At 36.7% G+C, this 20135-nt stretch overlaps 1 protein-coding gene across 1 annotated transcript in view; it reads left to right on the plus strand.

Moving 5' to 3' along the window:
• The window catches only part of LOC102744272 (doublecortin domain-containing protein 1), a 99375-nt gene that overhangs the window by 70690 nt on the left and 8550 nt on the right, over positions 1-20135 (plus strand). Inside the window, exon 8 of the mRNA XM_006728927.3 lies at positions 8420-8513. Coding sequence (XP_006728990.2) covers positions 8420-8513 — 94 coding nt within the window. The remainder of the gene's footprint in view (positions 1-8419; positions 8514-20135) is intronic.

Genomic DNA, 20135 nt, shown 5'->3' on the forward strand with positions numbered 1-20135 from the left:
ATTTTTGACAGAGAGAGTGTACAAGCAGGGGAAGCAGCAGGCAGAGGGAGAGGGAGAAGCAGGCTCCCCGCTGAGCAAGGAGCCTGATGTGGGCCTCGATCCCAGGACCCCAGGATCATGACCTGAGCCAAAGGCAGACACTTAACCAACTGAGCCACCCAGGCGCCCCTAATATATACTACTTTAAAAGTTGAGAGCAAACATAATTGAAAGCATAGGTGCAATATTGGTCTTAGATAGGAGCATAGACTCTTCCAACTAGTGGGAAAAGGAGAGAATAGGTATAGAAAGAGGTAGGCTTATAGTCTGCCAAAAATAAATAGGGAAGTAGAGGAGGGGAGGCCGGGTAGAGAGCAGAGATGGTTTGAAATATTCATTATGGTAAGTAGAGGAGATATTTAACCAAACAAATGAAATAGAAGTGACTGCGCAGTATTGAGGGACCAAGGAGTTTGGTGACTATGAATAATACTAATACTGATGTGGTCATTTGTGTGATTTCTTCAGGAGCACCAAGATTCTTGGTGTGTGCATAGCACGTGGATAGTAAGCATCAGCCAGGGCTAGGATTTCTGTAGCAGAAGTTATCCATGAGGGGCGCCTGGGTGGCTCAGTCTTTAAGCATCTGCCTTCGCCTCAGGTCATGATCCCAGGATCCTGGGATCGAGCCACACTTCGGGCTCCCTGCTCCGCAGGAAGCCTGCTTCTCCCTCTCCCACTCCCCCTGCTTGTGTTCCCTCTCTTGCTGTCTCTCTCTCTGTCAAAAAATAAATAAAAAAATCTTTTAAAAAAAGAAGTTATCCATGAATGAAGAAGAATGACTAGAGTGAAGGAAGATGGTGCAGTTGAAGGTCAGGTTGTTTTGTTTGTTCAATAAGAGAGTTGGAGAGAAATCTTGAAATAACATTGTAACACCCCTTCCCACCTTCCCATCCTCTCCCAACACTTTGAGATTGTAGTATGAGAGAATAAAATCCCAGCGTTTGAGAGAGTCCTGAGGAAATTAGTGAATTCAGGGGAAAGCCTGTTTTCCTTTAAAAGAGCTTGAGGGCCCAGTCCATTTTGTTGCTTAGGGGAAGCATTTGTAGATTGCACAATGCAAAGACCCTCTTGCTGTAGTGTGATAGCAGCTGCAGAAAATATACAAATGAAGAGTATAGCTGTTTTCCAAGAAAATTTTATTTATGGGCACTGACATATTAATTTTAACATGACAAAACACTATTCTTTTGATTTTTTTTAACATTTAAAATTGTACAAATTATTCTTAGCCCATAGGCCATACAGAAACAGGTTGTGGCCAGCATTAGCCCATGGTATGTAAGTTGCTGACCCTTGCCACAGATCTTTTGAAAACAGTTTATGGGGAAGTGTGAATCAGGGCTTATACTTCTGGATGTTAACATGTAAAACATATGATAAAAACATACTTTGAGGAGAAGGGCCTTGTTGGATCTAATGGCTTGTTGATTTGGCTCACTTGGCCAGGGGTGATGTTGAGCTCGCTCACCTGGACTGGGGTAGTGGCAAGCCAAACCCAGAGGCTCTAGACTGTGTAACCACACCACCTCCATGGTAGCCATTCCAGAAACTGTAAACTTTGCACCAGATAAACCCATGGGTAAACAGATTAACCTAAAAAGAGTTTGTAGAAAATCTCTTCCCAGCTGCTAGTCAGAGTCTGGTTTTACAGCATGATGGTTTTAAATTTCAGATCAGAAGGGTTCTCTACAACCTACCTATGCTGTAAGAAATTAACAAAATGTGAATTTGTAAAAATAATATTTTAACAAGCTTAACAGGTACAGATGAGTGGAAATGGCGTTTTAATTAACCTTAATATTACAGCAAGATGACACTGTTAAATATTTTCCATTGTGAATTATAAGAATGACCTTACAAGTAGAGGCTTCATTTCAGGGCTTTTGACAGAAATTTATATTGATACTAATTCATACCACTGATAATGTACTCTGAGAAAATGATTCTTGAAGGTTGGCATTGCTTAAACACTGCAAGGATCTTTCATCCTGGAAGTATAAGAGAATGACAGTGTTGCTGATGCATTATAAATTTCTAGTAGCTGATTTTCTAATGGCAGTTTTTAAACTCATTTAACTCTTAAAATTTGGCTTGCACAAACACTTTTAGTGATATTTTGGCACAATGAAAAGAGGGCTCTTAGAGTTAGAAAGCTGTGTAATTTTACTTGACTGATTTTTTTAAATACAAAGGCAGCAGTATTTGAAATAATTTTTAAAATCATTGAAGTTTTAGCTGAAATAAATGGGACTATCTTTAAATAGCTCACATTTTACTTAGTTTAATTGATAAATTATAACTTTGGAGGAGGGTATTTAGATATTTGAACCTTCACTAGTAATTAGAGAATATAATTTGTACCAAAGGGCTTCATTGAACTTTTAAATAATAGATTTGTAATATTAAGAAATTGAGAACTAAACATAAAGAATGGAAAGATCAAGACTATGGGTAGCCAAGGGAGGAGGCTCTATGGAACCAAACATAGATTCTTAATAGTGTTGAGAGATGACTGGCTAAGGGAGAATGTGTACTGAATTGTCTCCTGTTAATATTTCTGTCAAAGAGGGTGGTGGTGGTAGTAAAAGGATAATCCTTGGAGACAAAGTCGCATGGACTAAAGTGACCAACAGGAGAATTTTGCTAGTCAGAGACGAACTGTGTCAATAAAGTATTTTTAAAAACACAGGTGTGTGGGCGCCTGGGTGGCTCAGTTGGTTAAGCGACTGCCTTCGGCTCAGGTCATGATCCTGGAGTCCCAGGATCGAGTCCCGCATCGGGCTCCCTGCTCTGCAGGGAGTCTGCTTCTCCCTCTGACCCTCCCCCCTCTCATGCTCTCTCTCTCTCATTCTCTCTCTCAAATAAATAAATAAAATCTTTAAAAAAAAAAACACACAAGGGTGGATCCCATGCCAATGTCAGTATGTTCTGTCTAAAGTCACAAACAAAACTCCAATTTCTTCTGATAACTTCTCTCTTATATTTTGAATATTGCTTTACAAGCATTTTTAGTAAAGGTTTCTGCCCATGGATAGGAGTCCTAGGTGAACTTATGTGTAGTAATCACTAAAAAAATTGACCCAAAAGAGTGGGAAGGAAGGCAGGAAGAGTAACATTTAGAGTCACCAGCCTTATTACCTTATTTTATTGGGTGGCAAGGACCAGTCCCAGCCATGGGGCTATTACGACTTAGATATTCCAAGGGAGTATTGTCTCTGACTTGTGAGAACACATGGAGTTGGTCAGGAACTGAACTCCTGCACTGATACCCTCTAAATAGGCAGATTGGAGGTCATGGATTGGCTCCATATGACAGAGTTTATAATACTTGTGAAATACATAGCAAGAACATTGTTATTTAGGTAAAGCATTGATATTGTGAGTATTTCCCTCATAAATTAGAGGGTCCAAGATTATTCCTGTAACTTCATTCATAGTCATAAACAGATATGCCTTCCTGATTTTGAGAAAAAGAGCAGCAATACATAGTTTCTGAAAAATTGCCCAAAACTGGATTGCAGCTAGCATGCAAGAAACACACACAATCCTATAAATGCCTGTGGAACTATGTGGCTCATGAGAACATCACTGGTCATGTGTAGGGGTAGAATAAAGGCTGAGAACCTCTGATGTAATCCAGTAAAGGCCAATTTGTCAAATTAAATTAGTCAATTAGATATTTGCCTTTTAAATGCAACACATATCACTTGATACAGCAACTAGATAAAGCAAATTAGTCACAATGTTTGAAAGTTGTTCTCCAGACAAAGGAAAGTACAACTTTGTCTTTATATACACATGAAGCTCTTTAAATATGTTAGTTGTCACAAAGAAAATGAGTTGGTTGGGCTAGGACTAGGATTAGTTTCCAATTTTGTAAGGATGGGGCGCCTGGCTGGCTTAGTCAGTTAAGCATCGGACTCTTAATTTCAGCTCAGATCATGATCTCAGGGTCATGGGATCCAGCCCCATGTTGGCCTTACCCCTCTCTGGTCAGCTTGAGATTCTCTATCTCTCTCCCTCTGCCCTTCCCCCCACTCAGGCACACTCGCTTTCTTTCTCTCTAAAAATAAGTAAATAAATCTTTAAGGTAGGGATAAAATTGGGCAGAACTGGAGGCAGGGTGGTAACAGCAATGGAAAGATGTTCTTTTTACTATGTAATCATGTAATGCACATCATCCTTCAATAGTTTAGGTTACGCAAAAGCAGTAGTACATTATAGCCATTAATAATGAAAATGGAAGACAAAGTATTTTCAATTTGGATTTGGAATGTATTATATACTTTTTAAAAAGATTTTTATTTTATTTATTTTATTTTTTAAGTCGGCTCCATGCCCAGCATGGAGCCCAACGTGGGGCTTGAACTCACAACCCTGAGATCAAGACCTGGGCTAAGATCAAGAGTTGGACGCTTTACTGACTGAGCCACCCCAGCACCCTTGAAGATTTTATTATTAAGTAATCTCTACACCCAATGTGGGGCTTGAACTCACAATCCCAAGATCAAGAGTTGCATGTCCTACCAATTAAGCCACCCAGGCGCCCCTACTATATACTTGTAAATGGATATAGTGATTCATGTTTTGGGAGTCACTTCCAAAAACCTAATAAAACTTGCATGAGGTTACTTGATACTCTCCAGACCCTTTAATTTTTTTTCATGCTGTGAGTAGAACTTTCCCTGTAACTAATGCATGTTTTAAGTCTTCACTGATGTTGAAAAGGTCATTGTTACAAGGGCTGTATCAAGACAGATCAAGATACTACAATATTGAGAAAACAGGGGCACCTGGGTGGCTCAGCTGGTTGAACATCCAACTCTTGATTTCAGCTGGGGTCCTGATCTCAGGGTCGTGGGATTGAACCCCATGTTGGGCTCCATGCTGGGTGTGGGGTCTGCTTAGGTTTCTCTCTCTCCCTCTGCTCCTCCCCCTTCTCTTTCTCTAGCTCTCTAAAGTAAATAAATAAATCTTTAAACAAATAAAGTAAAATAAAATAAAAAAATATTGAGAAAACAACTTTACCATATTAGAAACCATTAAAGAAGTTCTTGAGATTCAGGCTCATGGGAAACCTTGAAATGTGGTTTTTTAATTCCACTTATTTAGTACCCAAACAACATAAGTTATCAAGTTGAACTGTGATCAGACTATATTTATAATTGACTTTAGGACAATTGGAAAGAATTTAAAACCCAAAGAAAGTACCTTAAGACCTAATTTATTTATTTTTATTTTTTAAAATTTATTTTATTATGTTATGTTAATCACCATACATTACATCATTAGTTTTTGATGTAGTGTTTCATGATTCATTGTTTGCGTATAACGCCCAGTGCTCCATTCAATACGTGCCCTCTTTAATACCCATCACCAGGCTAACCCATTCCCCTCACCCCCCTTCCCTCTAGAACCCTCAGTTTGTTTCTCAGAGTCCATAGTCTCACATGGTTCATCTCCCCCTCCGATTTCCCCACCCTTCATTTTTCCCTTCCTACTATCTTCTTTTTTTTTTTTTTTTTTAACATATAATGTATTATTTGTTTCAGAGATACAGGTCTGTGATTCAACAGTCTCACACAATTCACAGCGCTCACCATAGCACATATCCTCCCCAATTTTTATTTATTTTTATTTTTAACTGAAGTACAGTTGATGTATTTGTTTCAGGTGTACAATATAGTGATTCGACAATTATATACAATACAAAATACCACGATAAACGTAGTTGCCATCTGTCACCATACAATGTTATTATAATAGTATTAACTATATGCTGTACTTTTCATTCCTGTGACTTACTTATTTTATAGCTGGAAGTTTGTACCCCTTAGTCTCCTTCACCTATTTTGCCTATCTGCCCACCTTTCTCCCCTTGGGCAGCCCCTAGTTTGTTCTCTGTATTCATAAATGTGTTTCTCTTTGTTATTATTGTTGTTTGTTATTTGTTTTGTATTCTAGATTACACATATAAGTGAAATTATATATTTGTTTTTGTCTGACTTATTTTGCTTAGCATAATACCCATTAGGTCCACCCATGTTGTTAGGAATGGCAAGATTTCATTCTTTTTTTTATGGCCGAGTAATATTTCATTGTATATACATACGATCTTTATCCATTCATCTACTGATGGATACTTGGGTTGCTTCTATATCTTGGCTTGTGAATAATGCTGCAATAAACATAGTGGTGCATATATCTTTTCAAATTCATGTTTTCATTTTCCTTGGGTAGATACTCAGAAGTGGAATTACTGGATTGTATGGTACTTATATTTTTAGTTAGTTTTTTTTAATTTTTATTTTATTTATTTATTTATTTATTTTTTAATATTTTATTTATTTATTTGGCAGTGAGAGAGGGAACACAAGCAGGGGGAGTGGGAGAGGGAGAAGCAGGCCTCCTGTCGAGCAGAGATCCTGATGCAGAGATCCTGATGCGGGGCTCGATCCCAGTACCCTGGGATCACGACCTGAGCCGAAGGCAGACGCCTAACGACTGAGCCACCCAGGCACCCCAGGTTTTTTTTTTTTTTAAGATTTTATTTATTTATTTGACAGAGAGAGACACAGTGAGAGAGGGAACACAAGCAGGGGGAGTGGGAGAGGGAGAGGCAGTCTTCCTGCCAAGCAGGGAGCCCAATGTGGGGCTCAATCCCAGGACCCTGGGATCATGACCTGAGCTGAAGGCAGATGCTTAACGACTGAGCCACCCAGGTGCTCCTATTTTTAGTTTTTTGAGGAATCTCCATACTGTTTTCCAATTTACATTTGCACCAGTTCACGTTTGCATGAATAGCATGCAAAGGTTCCCTTTTCCCCACATCCCTGCCAACACTTATGTCTTGTCTTTTTTATCCTATTCATTCTGACTGGTATTAAGTGATATCTCCTTGTGGTTTTGATTTGCATTTCCCTGATGATTAGTGATGTTGAGCATCTTTTCATGTGTCTGTGGCCATCTATATATCTTCTTGGGAAAAAGATCTATTCAGGTCCTCTGCCCATTTTAATTGTATTATTTGTTTTTTGGGGGTGTTCCCTTGTATGAATTCTTTATATATTTTGGATATTAGCCCATTGTTGGAAATATCCTTTGCAATTCCTTTCCCATTCAGTAGGTTGCTTTTTCATTTTGTTGATGGTTTCCTTCACTGTGCAAAGGCTTTTTAGTTTGATGTAGTCCCAGTCGTTTATTTTTCCTTTGTTTCCCTTGTCTGAGGAGACATATCTAGAAAAATTTTGCTACGATTGATGTCCAAGAGGTTACTGTCTCTGTTTTCTTTTGGGAGTTTTATGGCTTCAGGTCTTATGTTCAGCTCTTTACTCCATTTTGAGTTTATTTTTGCGTATGGTATAAGAAAGTGGTCCAGTTTCATTCTTTTGCATGTAGCTGTCCAGTTTCCCCAATACATTTATTGAAGAGACTGTCTTTTCCCCAGTGTATATTCTCGCCTCCTTTGTCATAAATTGACCATAGAAGTGTGGGATTATTTCTGGGTTCTCAACTCTGTTCCATTGGTCTATGTGTCTGTTTTTGCACCAGTGCCATACTATTTTGGTTATTATAGCTTTGTGATACAGTTTGAAATCTGGGAGTGTGATACCTCCCCCTTTGTTCTTCCTTCTCAAGACTGCTTTGGCTATTCCAGGTCTTTTGTGGTTCCATACAAATTTTACAATTATTTGTTCTAGTTCTGTGAAAAATACTATTGGTATTCTAATAAGGATTGCATTGAATCTATAGATTGCTTTGGGCAGTATGGGCATTTTAATGTTAATTCTTCCATTCCATTAATATGATATATCTTTCCATTTATTTGTGTTAAGACCAAATTTAAAAGTAATATGCTCCCACTATAAATTAATGAAAAATATAGAAAATAGCAAGAATAATATAAAAATTTCCCATAGTTCTAGCATTTATTAAATACAGTATAACCACTTTTTAATATTTGTTGCATCTCTTTTCTCTTTTTTATTAATATTTGTGTTTTTTATTTTTTATTTTATTTTTTATATTTTTTATTTATATTTTTAAATATAACATATTTTTATTTATTATATTTTTAATTTATTTTTTATTTCTTATTTTTAATAATGAGTGTGGGGCTTGCCCTCAAGATCAAGAGTTGCATGTTCTTCTGGCTGAGCCAGCCGGGTGCCCTTGTTTGTGTGTTTTTAAAGTAAAATTGTGATCTAATAATTTTAACTGCTTTTTTTTTCATATATTAGAAACTTTTTCTAAATCATCAAATTTTATTTTACAGTATAATTTTTATGGCCATTTAGTATAGAAAGGACTTTTAATGTTGATTTAGCCAGAGCTTACTGTAATAAATTACTTACAGGTTTTTTTCTCCCCCGGGTAGGTTTTAGATACTTGCACAGTGAGAATGAACCTAAATTCACCAGCCAGATATCTTTATGATTTGTATGGCAGAACAATTAAAGATATTTCAAAAGGTAAGTGACAAAGATCTTATAAACTCTATGATAACATTTCAAAAGGCACTTGCATAATTTTTTTTACTTTATATATTTAAAAGGAAAACAGCTATAATAAAAGTTTAGTTTTAACATGGATAAATATGTCATTCTTAGTACAAAAGGAAATTATGAAAGGGATTAAGGTTTGAGGAATCTTTATTTCAGCATGTTTTGGTCCATTTGGTCTTCTATCACAAAAATACCATACGCTGGGTGGCTTGAACAACAAACATTTATTTCTTATATTCATGAAGTCCAAGTCCAAGATCAAGGCCCTGGCAGATTCATTGTCTGTTGGGGGCCCCTTAACTGATTTATAGATTGCTATTTTCTCACTTGTGTCCTTATTGGTGGAAAGGGCAAGGATGCCCTCTGGGGTCTCTTGTATAAGGACACTAATTTCATTCATGAGGGCTCCACCCTTATGACCCAATTACCTCCAAATACCATCACATTAGGTTTCAACATTTAAATTTTGGTGGGACATAAACATTCAGCCTATAGCACAGCTCAAGTTTAGATTTAAAAAAAATCATGAGTATTTTAACTTTAGTAAGCCATCACTTAATAAATAAAAGCAATTGATAAATGTTCATAATTTTAACAGGTCTTTTCTATGGTATACAGCTTTTAGAAGAGAAAACTGAGAAATCATACTGCTGTGTTCTCAGATATTTTTTAATTGTTTTGGTTAACTTCTAGAGGTTTTCAAAGGTTATGAAATGTGTTTTAAAACAATTTCATTGTATGTCTTTGTCAATCTGTATTTCTAAAAACACTGATTTGCTAGTCTCTAAAAGCAAAATGTACCATGAATTCCGTGTTTGTACTGCTATTAAATTACTATTAGTAGTAATTGCTACTGTTATTTACTTTTTACTTTTTTAAATTTACTTTTTATTGCTTTAGTAGTAATTACTATTACTTTAGTAGTGTTACTATTAGCACTACTAAATGTACTACTGTTAAGATCCTATCACTTCATTTAAGCCTTCACTCCATATGCCTGAAGAGGGCCAAAATATTAAGTGGTATACGTAAACTGCAAGGCTAGATCCAAAAAGCTTTAAGTCTTTTTAGGATATGGCTATACTTATATTTATTTCTAATATCCTTGCTTGTACTGCATAAAAGCAAACCATTACTGGCTTTATCATCTTAATACTATTGAGTGGCTACTGGGGCACCTGGGTGGCTCAGAGGGTTAAGCATCTGCCTTTGGCTCAGGTCATGATTTCAGTGTCCTGGGATCGAGTCCCACATCCCACTCTCTGCTCAGCAGGGTATCTGCCCCTCCCTCTGTGCTCTCTCTCTCTCTCTCAAATAAGTAAGTCAATAAAGTGTTTAAAAAAAAATACTATTGAGTGACTATTATTATATTTTGATACTTATTTTTATAACTCTTAAATTTTTTTTCTGCCAGGGATGATATGTGTGTTTGTGTATTTAGAAAGTAAATCAATTTTTTCTTGGTCATTTTTAATATGTGTGTTAGATATGATAATTATTTTTCATTTTATTAGGAGTTTTTATCTGAAGATTTCCAAGCTTCTGTAGACATACCCATTATCTAGCTAGTTATTTACCTGTAAGACATATGTAACACAGGGAATACTTCCTTATGGTCTTTTGTGGGTGGGGAGGATACAGAGGGCATCATTATTGAAGTTTATTTCTTCTTTTTGAAATCTCCCCTTATCACACTGGCTAAAATGATCTTTATGATCAACAATATTATATAATCACTCTTAAACTTGCATTAATAAAATAAATAACTAACATGTTTTCTTAAGAACTTATCTACCTTTGAATTATTTCCAGCTCACCAGGAATTAAAAAATTGTATTTGAATAAATCGTTAGAATTAAAATAGAAGGAATCCTGGTTAAAGGGAAAGATTTATGTTTAGAAAGTTGATTTTTTTTCCCTCCCAAATGTGGTATAACACAATTACTTATCAAAACATAAAAGCTCTGACTCTGAGGTGTGATACTTCATGAATGCCAGAGGCATTCAGATTTGTGCCTCATGCTTCACGTGTCCCAGAAGTGTGCTATTATCACATTTTAATGCATGCCTTGCCCTGTGTTTTTGCATACTTATAAAAGCTTATGCCAGCTGAAATTAGCCTATGCAACTACTAACATGTGGAAGCATAACAAGTTCACTAGACTTAACATACTCAAAGAAGCTAATCCTGTTGGAGGAACTTCCAGTCTGTAGCACCCTAGTCACTTAACATTAAATTTTTGCATTTCTTTTTTCTTTGTTTGTTAGTATAATTTGTGCATCAAATGATTAAAGTCCCTAAACTTTTATATTTGATGGTCTTCTGAACTTCAACTTGGAAAAGGTCAAGTGTTATGTGAAAGTTACCTTTTAATTTAAATAATCCCTAATACTCTCATTTGATGTATGACTTGTTGTTTGCTTGTTTTATGTCAGATCAGAAAATCGTGTCTAATGTTAAGATCATAGCAATTACTTTTTATTTATAAGGACAGATTAGAAGCGTAATTGTACCAAGGACTAAAAAGTAAAAGATACACAAAATGCTTCTTTTTTAGAATTAGATATACTTTGAAATGAGCCCAACTGACATGACACTAAACTTTATCATGTCTAGTGAAACCCTTAAAAACCCATGGGATTTGAAAATTGTTTATGTTTTTAGATTTCTAAACCATAGAAGATTTTAACAAAGAAATTTATATTGTTACGTGTGGAAAATTTCTTTAGTTATGGCTCCTACAAAGATCTATTCCTTCTAGGGTGGAAGAGAACTACCCACTGTGTAAAGATGCCACATTCCTATATGTGGTCAACATGCTAGTACAGCATTTCTGCTAGAACATAATACAAAAAATGCATTCTGCAAAATCACTCCCATCAAAATTACAAGGCTATGAAGATAATAGGGTTGAGGAAGATCATTCAAAATCTATGTACCTTTAAAACTAGAATACTAACTTAAATAATAATTAACTTAGGAGATACTGTAAACAGCCTCCATAGGTATCTCAGAGTGCTGCTTCAGAGGATATTAAAGCTGCACAAAAACAACAGAGGATGAGACAATGCAGATGGAAATCAACTGGAGGTTTGAGACAGTGGGGCTTCCTTTAAGGAAGGCACAGGAGGAAGCAAAACTCCCAGAGTCCTGCAAGGAACCCCAGTGCTTCAGCCAAGATAAAGTCTTTTTTCTTTTCTGCCAAAAGATAGAATTCTACTCCTTCTCTGTTGGCCTTCTTTGCCTAGGAAAAAGCACATATTCACTAACCAAACTTCTACACCCTACTGACATCATTCCGCTGTTGAGCTATTTGGTATTATGGAAGCCCATAGCAGTGGCAGAACACATGTAGATAGTGTCAGATTTTGGTAGATTTGTTTGATAACACTCTCATTTCCCCTAACATTTCCTAACTTTTTGTTCTCTTAACTTCTTTGGCTTAATTATTCCATTATGGTAAGTCAGAGAAGTCACTCTGCCTCTTGAGAAAGGAGGTCCTCAGTCTCTTAGGACCTATTATTCCAATAACCAAAACCGGCTCCTATGTGGATCCTTCTAGATCCTGGTGGGTAGTATGAAATTTACACTAGAAGATTCCGAAATGACTTAGAATATAATTAGCTCTAAGGCCATGCTACTGAACACTGAATGTTCACTTTCTATTCCATTTCATACCCCAAATTATACGTAATAGCATTGTCCAAAATAGCCATCTATTCTCTAACACATTCTTCAGAGATTCTATAATGCAATGAGATCAAATGACAGGATTAGTGTATTTCAATCACAAAATTCCAAAAACATACCCTGAACTTGAATGTTAACTCATGTCCATTATGGAATTTTTGTGAAGAAATTAAATTCAAATAATAAAATTCCAAAGAAATGAAAATCCCAAATCTTTACATTTACACAGAAGTGAATTCCAAAACCAAATAATCTTACCTTTGTGAGTTAAAATCCAATAAAAGTTTCAACTCCTCAAGTTAAAATTCAAAGAAATTCAGGTCCTTAATTTTTATTCTTCCCAGTGTCAGCCAGATGACTTCTGGATGACTAGATTGAACTGGAATTCCTCCAGCAACTACCTTCTGGGCTCCCACAGTGGGTGTCATCCCCTAGGACCTGAGAAGTTGAATTAAGTCCACACCAACTTTTTCATGTGCCCTAATTCCAGTTAAACTGAAAGGTGATCACAACATCAGCTCCATACCCAGTACATTCAGAACGTAAGCCAATCCCCAATTTCTAATGTGGCCATTCCAAGCAAAATGATGTTCCTAGGACCCTATGTTTGGCATGATCCAGACCCATGTGACTGTTGCCAAAGACCATCGCAGAAACTAAGTGAAGGAAGGCAAGAGAAAACATTCTTCATGTCAGTCTTTCCACGATGCCAGTTGATTCATGCTGTTGAGTAGGATCTGTGATATAGGACATACTCGTTGGGAAGCAATCTCCGATCAAGGCATTGATTATAGTATTATGTATTTATATCTTGAGGGAAAAATTGACCAGTAACATTGTCTCCTCTCTAAAAAGAGGCTGCATAAAATGTTGGTTAAGTGCTCTGATTTTGGAACCAGAGTTCAAATTCTAGTTACACCATCTACTGTATGACCTGAGACATGTTAATTAGTTTTTCTAATGGGTTAGTTTCTTCACCTATAAAATAGGGATGAAATTCATTACCTTATTAGGCTGTTGTAAGGATTAAGTGAAATATATGGAAGTCCTTAGAACAAGTACATGACCCTTGGTAAGCATTATGTAACAATTTTTTAAAAGATTTTACTTTTAAGTAATCTCTATACTCAATGTGGGACCCAAACTCATAACCCTGAGATCACGAGTCATATGCTCCACCAACTGAGCCATCCAGGTGCCCCAGCATATTATAATATTGTATCATCATTGCTGTTATTATTATTTTTCTCAAAGAGGGGATACTCTTGTATTCTTGCAACAATTTGAAATTTATGTTGGTGGCATCCCTAGGACTTGTTTGAGATGCTGTTATTTGCCTTTGTAAAGTATCCCAAACACCTTAATACTCTTTTCCCTCTGAGTCCCATGTTCCTGAACCCCATACTGAACCGAGGGTAAGCCTTCTCTCTCTGGTGGCAAAGCATCCATCTTGCCTTGGGAGCAGTAATTTCAATCCTGGGTCACAGCGGCTGCTGTCATGGCCTCTGGCTAGGGAATCATTTAAGCCAAAGAAACCTACTTTGTGAACACAGCTTCCCCATCATCTTCATATCGGTTCCCATCAGAGAATAACTTTGCTCCGTGGATTTCCGAATTGAAGTGGCTGTTTATGTTTCTGAGCCTCATGGTCTTAGTGTTCAGTGAGGATCAGCACAATGTCATTTCCTCCTGTAGACAGGGTCATTCCTCAGTTTTTGAATGTTCCTAGTCTTAACATTTCTGTCCCCTCTTTCTACAGTATTTAGGATTTGTCTCTACTGTACTCCTACTTCTTTCAGAAAGGTTCCCTTCTCTAACAGGCTCAGGCTGCATTGCTTGGTGCAGTGGACTTCTTTCTTTTCTTTTACTTTCCCTTTGCTATTTGCTTCATTCTTGTGTTTTTCTAACATATTCCTGTAGATATTTTTCTTGCAGGGTCTCTCATAGTGAGAGATATGAAGTCAATAAGTTCCAAGTTTGTCAATATCATCCTTTGTTCAAACCAGTCCTACCCATTTTCACCTCCCTGAGTTAAATAATCCTACCCAGGATGTATTTTCCCACAGTCTAACATCTAATTTAGATCTGACTCCTTGATCTATTATTGCTGTGCCTGGATCTTCTGTAATATAATTCATCTTCCCTTTGCCTTTTCTTTATCTTAGACCCAAATTTGGGGGGCTCACTAAATACTTTTTTTGAGTATTTGATATTAATCTCCCTAGTATTCCCCTCTCCAATTTGTTCAGATTTCATGAGCACTCTTTGGATAATTGCCTAATCCTCAGAAGGGATTCTCCAATTTCTCTTACTATTAATTTATCTGTAACATAAATGTTACCCCTTCACAGTATTTGCGGATTCTTCCTCCTTTGGGGGATTGCTCTGAGTTTACTCTCTAAGATCTTTATTTCTCTGGTAGGTTTCACTGGGCTCCAGTTACTATTTGTGATTTTGTAACAATTACAATATTTTCCCCTTTTATAATAACCTCTTTAAGAGTAGTTAGACTTGGATACCCTCATATCTGGCCTTCAGGATTTCAGTTCCTCTTTTTCATATCTGTTAAAAACACATGTTCTGGGGCATCTGAGTGACTCAGTTGGTTAAGCATCAAACTCATGATTTAGGCTAGGGTCATGATCTCAAGGTCATGGGATGGAGCCCCAGGGTTGGGCTCTGCACTCAATGTGGAGTCTGCGTGAGATTCTGCTTGAAATTCCTTCTGCCCCAACCCCCTCTTGCACCCTTTGTCTCTCCCTCTCTCAAATAAATAAATAAAATAAATAAATAAATAAATAAATAAAATAAAAAATATGTTTAGATCAGATAGTTACCTTTATTCTAGGAGATCTCTTTCTTCCTCCAGCTAAATAAACCTGTCTTCTTTTATTTATTTTCGTGCATACACTGCTTTATTCTGATCATAAGATTGAAGCATATTTTAAAACCACTTTAGGGGCACCTAGCTGGCTCAAATGGTAGATCATGCGACTCTTGATCTCAGGGTCATGAATTTAAACCCCATGGTGTGGAGCCTACTTAAAACCAGTTTACTTTTTCCTCCATTCCTTTAGCAAATTTGTTTCCTAGATGTGTAATACTTTCTTCCAGTTATTTCTCTACCTTAATTGAAGAAGATGAAGTGTTCTTTTTACAGTAAATCTACCACCTTTCTGTAGATGAAGCCGTAATTTGGGTTTCTGAAATTTAGAACATAAATGTTCATATTTATTAGAATATATTTTCCCAGGTCAATCAATGACAAGTCTCACATCCCCTGCTTTTTTTTTTCAGATCATTATATAATCTACAGTTGCATTACTATTTCTGTTAGATACATCAGATCATTGATCTACTTGAACTTAAAGACAACTAAAGCCCCTAAGGTTTTGCTCACAATTTGCTTTTAAGCCACTTCTTCCTTATCCTGTACTTGTACTGCTGATTTTATAGGTATGTGAACAGAACATTATACATTGATTCCTATGAAATTTCTACTTACAAGGTTTTTATTTAGTAGTTTAGCCTTGCAAGTCCTTTCAGATATTTAATCTGTCACCCAGGGATCAACAGTTTTTTTCCATCTTATTTTCCCTTATAAATGTGGCCTGAATACCAATTTTATCACTAAGTTATTGATAACAATGTTTAAAAAAATGTTGAGTATGCCATGAGTAGGGACAGAGATCTCTAGCATGTTAATAGAGTTCCTGCCTCAGATTTATAGTAATCTTCCATGGATATGGCTGTTCATGTAGTTTTGAATCTACAAGCTCACCTATCTCCAGCTTAGACACAAGCCTTCTAATTGTATCACTCTAGTAATTTTAAAAAATGATTTTAAGGGGTGCCTTGTCTGGCTCAGTCAGTAGAGTATGTGACTCTTGATCTCGGAGTTGTAAGTTCAAGCCCCATGTTGGGTATAGAGATTACTTAAAAATAAAATCTTTAAAAAAAAGTGATTTTAGCTTATCATAACTTCTCATACTGAACTCATGCTCAAATCTTTATCATGTCCTGAAGGACCTTTATGATTTGTTCCCTACCCAGTGTCTCCATATTCACTTAGTACTGCTGGCTCCTTCATCTCTGCACTTGAGTCACCTTAATTTTTTGTTTCTGTTCTACAAACACTTTATGCTTCTTCATGCCCCAGTATCTTACCATATAATGTTTTCCTGCTTGGATTCTCTCTCACCCTATCCTCTTTGCAAGCTATTGCCGACTCATCTTAAGGTCTTATTTTAAATATTTCTTCTTCTAAAATGCTTTCCTGATATTGCCTTGCTCCTATGCTACTTTCCTCCCTTATCTAGGACAGGTATCCCTGTTATACTAATAGCACGCTGTCTATACTGTCTCAATTGTAATTCATAAAACTGCATGGGGAATTATTTGTTTAATATCTATCTGTCCTCTAGACTCTAAGCTCCATGAGGACAGAGATTTTATAGTCTTGTCTGTATTCCCATGTTTAATTCAGGGCTAAATCATAAAATAGCATAAAAATTTGGGATACTTCCCTTGTCTGGAAGCATTGTACTTACATGTCTTTTTTTTTTTTAAGATTTTATTTATTTATTTATTTATTTTAGAGAGGAAGCATGCACGAGCAAGGGTAAGGGCAGAGGGAGGGGAGAGAGAGAATCCCAAGCAGACTCCACATCAATGCGGAGTCCCACACAGGGCTGGATCTCATGACTCTGAGATCACGACCTGAGCTGAAATCAAGAGTCAGATGCTCAATCAACTGAGCCACACAGTTGCCCCCTTAGATGCCTTTTGATGTGAGTGGAAAATTCAGGACACTGAGAAGGTGTCTAGTCAAATGCTTCTCTCTCTGTTTATGCCCTAAAAATGCCTAGTACTACTCTTTTATTGCTATCACTACTGCTTCTGTTCTGCTAAATGTGGAATTCTGCAATGGTCCAGATAATTTGGGCTCTGTAAGTGGTATTGCATTCTTAGCTAAGAGTAGGTGACTTAGAAGGGTATACATATAGCCTGCAGCCTTCAGTCAAGCCCCATACAGGGACAACTGTGTGTTTGTGTGTGTGTTCATTCTGATTCCTTTTATTACTTTCTCCAGGAAAGAAATTGGGATCCAAGGCAGTATCCACTCATAACTTTCTCTTGCCTCATTTTGGATGCTAAGTGACATACTTCTCTATCATTTTTTAAAGATTTTTAATTTATTTTTATTTGAGAGAGAGAGTGATTGAGAGAGAGAGAGCGAGAGAGCACGTGCACAAGTGGGGGGTGCAGGAGCAGAGGGAAAAGCAGACTCCCCGCTGAGCAGGGAGCCCGACATGGGGCTCTATCCCAGGACCCTGGGATCATGACCTGAGCCTAAGGCAGATGCTTGATGGACTGAGCCACCCAGGCAATCCACTCTCTATAATTTTTAAATAGAAACATCAAAGGAGAACAATCATGAATTCTAAATAGAAGACCTAAACAGGAGGTTTGCAGACATTATATATTCTCCTACTTTGTTGCAGATATACCCATTTATCTGGGAAGAGACATACAGATTTAGTAGCAGGTCCTTGCTTAAGGATAATAGATGGTAGCTATAGTCTATTGGGATCTATTTCCATTGGAAGAAATAATAGTTACATGCTGGTGTTAGAGATGTCAAGCCCCATGTAAGGAATTTCCCCAAGAGTCTCCCTGTTTACCCCCAAAATTTCCCTCTTGGTTCATTAAATATTTCTTTAATATATGAGTTTATTTTATGTATGAGTTACTCCATATGGGTCCTAGTGATTACTGTTTATTTTTCTAAGAGTTCACAAACCATTCATCTTATAATCTCTTCCAGAACTTTTCAGGGAATTAAGATCAAACTTATGGGTATAGTGATTTCTTTAAATTTTTAAAAAAGATTTTATTTATTTATTTGAGAGAGAGAGAACACACAAACAGGGGAGGGGGAAAAGGAGAAGCAGACTCCCTGCTGAGTAGGAAGTCCCATGTGGGGCTCAGTCTCAGCACTCCAGCATCGTGACCTGAACCGAAGGCAGTCGCTTAACTGACTGAGCCACCCAGGCACCCCTAAATTCTTTAAAATTAACTACATTGCCTCTTTTCAATCCTTGGGCCCCTGTCCTATTTATCTTTATTTCTCATATTTTATGAAATGTAAAACTTCAGACCTCTTGCTGAAGAGGGATGCCAAATGCTGGTGGTTATGAATCAACCCTTAAATCTCTCTAGGGTGCATTGGAATATACAAAGGCAGCTAGTTAAGAGTTCTTTTGTGTAGGAAAGATGTCTCTCAGGAGAAGTCTTCCAATTTCCCTTAGGACTGTGCACCCTGTGACTTTGCCTTGGTTCCAAGGTGCCTTATACATGGTCCTCAGTGACTCCCAGTGATCTCCAGACATCAGACTTGGGCCATTCTTGTTGGTTGAACAAAAGCAGAAAGTAATCACTGATTTATATTTCTACTATTGATCTATAGAAAATATTAAGAATTTTTAAAGACTTGATTTAAAAAAAGGTGTTTTTTTGGTGGCAGTTGGAGAACTCCCATTATAATTGGATCACTGTCATCTTTTATTAAATATGTGAATGCAGAACTGTGTGTTATGAACATTAACAAAGCAGTCTAATCTGCTCAGAGACACTTTAATATCTGTCAGAAATTCCCTTTTGAAGTCTTTAAAACATAGACTCTCTTTTCTATTCATGAAGATATGATCATTACTTCTAGGTTTCATTGGGCTAAACTTGCTTCATTATTTTTGTAATGTTTTAACCGAGTCCTTGCTCTTTCTATCTTCTCCTTGAGTTTGTCTTTCTTTCTAGCTTCTGTTTTTGTTTTTGTTTTTTTTTAAAGATTTTATTTATTTATTTTGACAGAGAGAGAGACAGCGAGAAAAAGAACACAAGCAGGGGGAGTGGGAGAGGAAGAAACAGGCTCCCCGCTGAGCAGAGAGCCCTGCGTCGGGCTTGATCCCAGGACCCTGGGATCATGACCTGAGCTGAGGGCAGACTCTTAACGACTGAGCCACCCAGGCACCCCATCTAGCTTCTTTTTTTATCTCTTACTTCTCAGTGTTTGAACCAGAAATCTTACCCTGACTTTAATGATGTGTCAGTGATCCTAGAGGTTCATTATTAAAAATATAAGTACCAATGAAAACAAATAGCTTAATTGTTACTATCTGTTATAAAACAAATTTTTTTTTAACAAAGCTCTCCATGTAAAAGAACATGACTCAGTATAGATTGGCTTTCTTCCCTGTAAGAGTTTTCAGAAGAGATGGCATAGTAGACAAAATATGTAAAAGTGCTCATTATAGAGGATTTGACTAAATAAATAAATAAATAACGTGGAAAAATAAGTGTTGAAAGGGAACTCTCCATTTTAAATGCTGAAACTATTAAGACTTTTTAGTTTACCACATTTAAAAATGTAAATTTTTCATATATATATAAATTTTTCATGACATATATATATATCCTAAGTAAAATATTTAAATGTAATATATTGATTTGGCATTTGCATCCAAGGAGACCAAAACAGCTTGACCCACATTATCTGATTCCTAGGGCAGACTGAATTAGGTATGTGTATGCCAAGTATTATTATTATTCCTGCTTTTAGACTTAAGAAAAAAAGAAAAAGAAAGTAAGAAAGAAAAAGGAAAAAGAATCTAGGTACATTTTTTTAGATTTGTATTAGTTGTTACTTTACAATGTAAGAGTAGAATTTTGAAACATTTTGGGGTGCCTGGCTTGCTCAGTTGGTGGAGCATATGACTCTTGACCTTGGAGTTGTAAGTTTGAGCCCCACTTTGGGTGTAGGGATTACTTAAAAATAAAACCTTAAAAAAAAAAGAAACATTTTACAATTAGCTTGCTTTTGATGTTATTTACACATGTAA

The sequence above is a fragment of the Leptonychotes weddellii genome, chromosome 11, assembly GCF_054177405.1.
Source record: "Leptonychotes weddellii isolate Sample4059 chromosome 11, ASM5417740v2, whole genome shotgun sequence".
Lineage (NCBI taxonomy): Eukaryota > Metazoa > Chordata > Mammalia > Carnivora > Phocidae > Leptonychotes > Leptonychotes weddellii.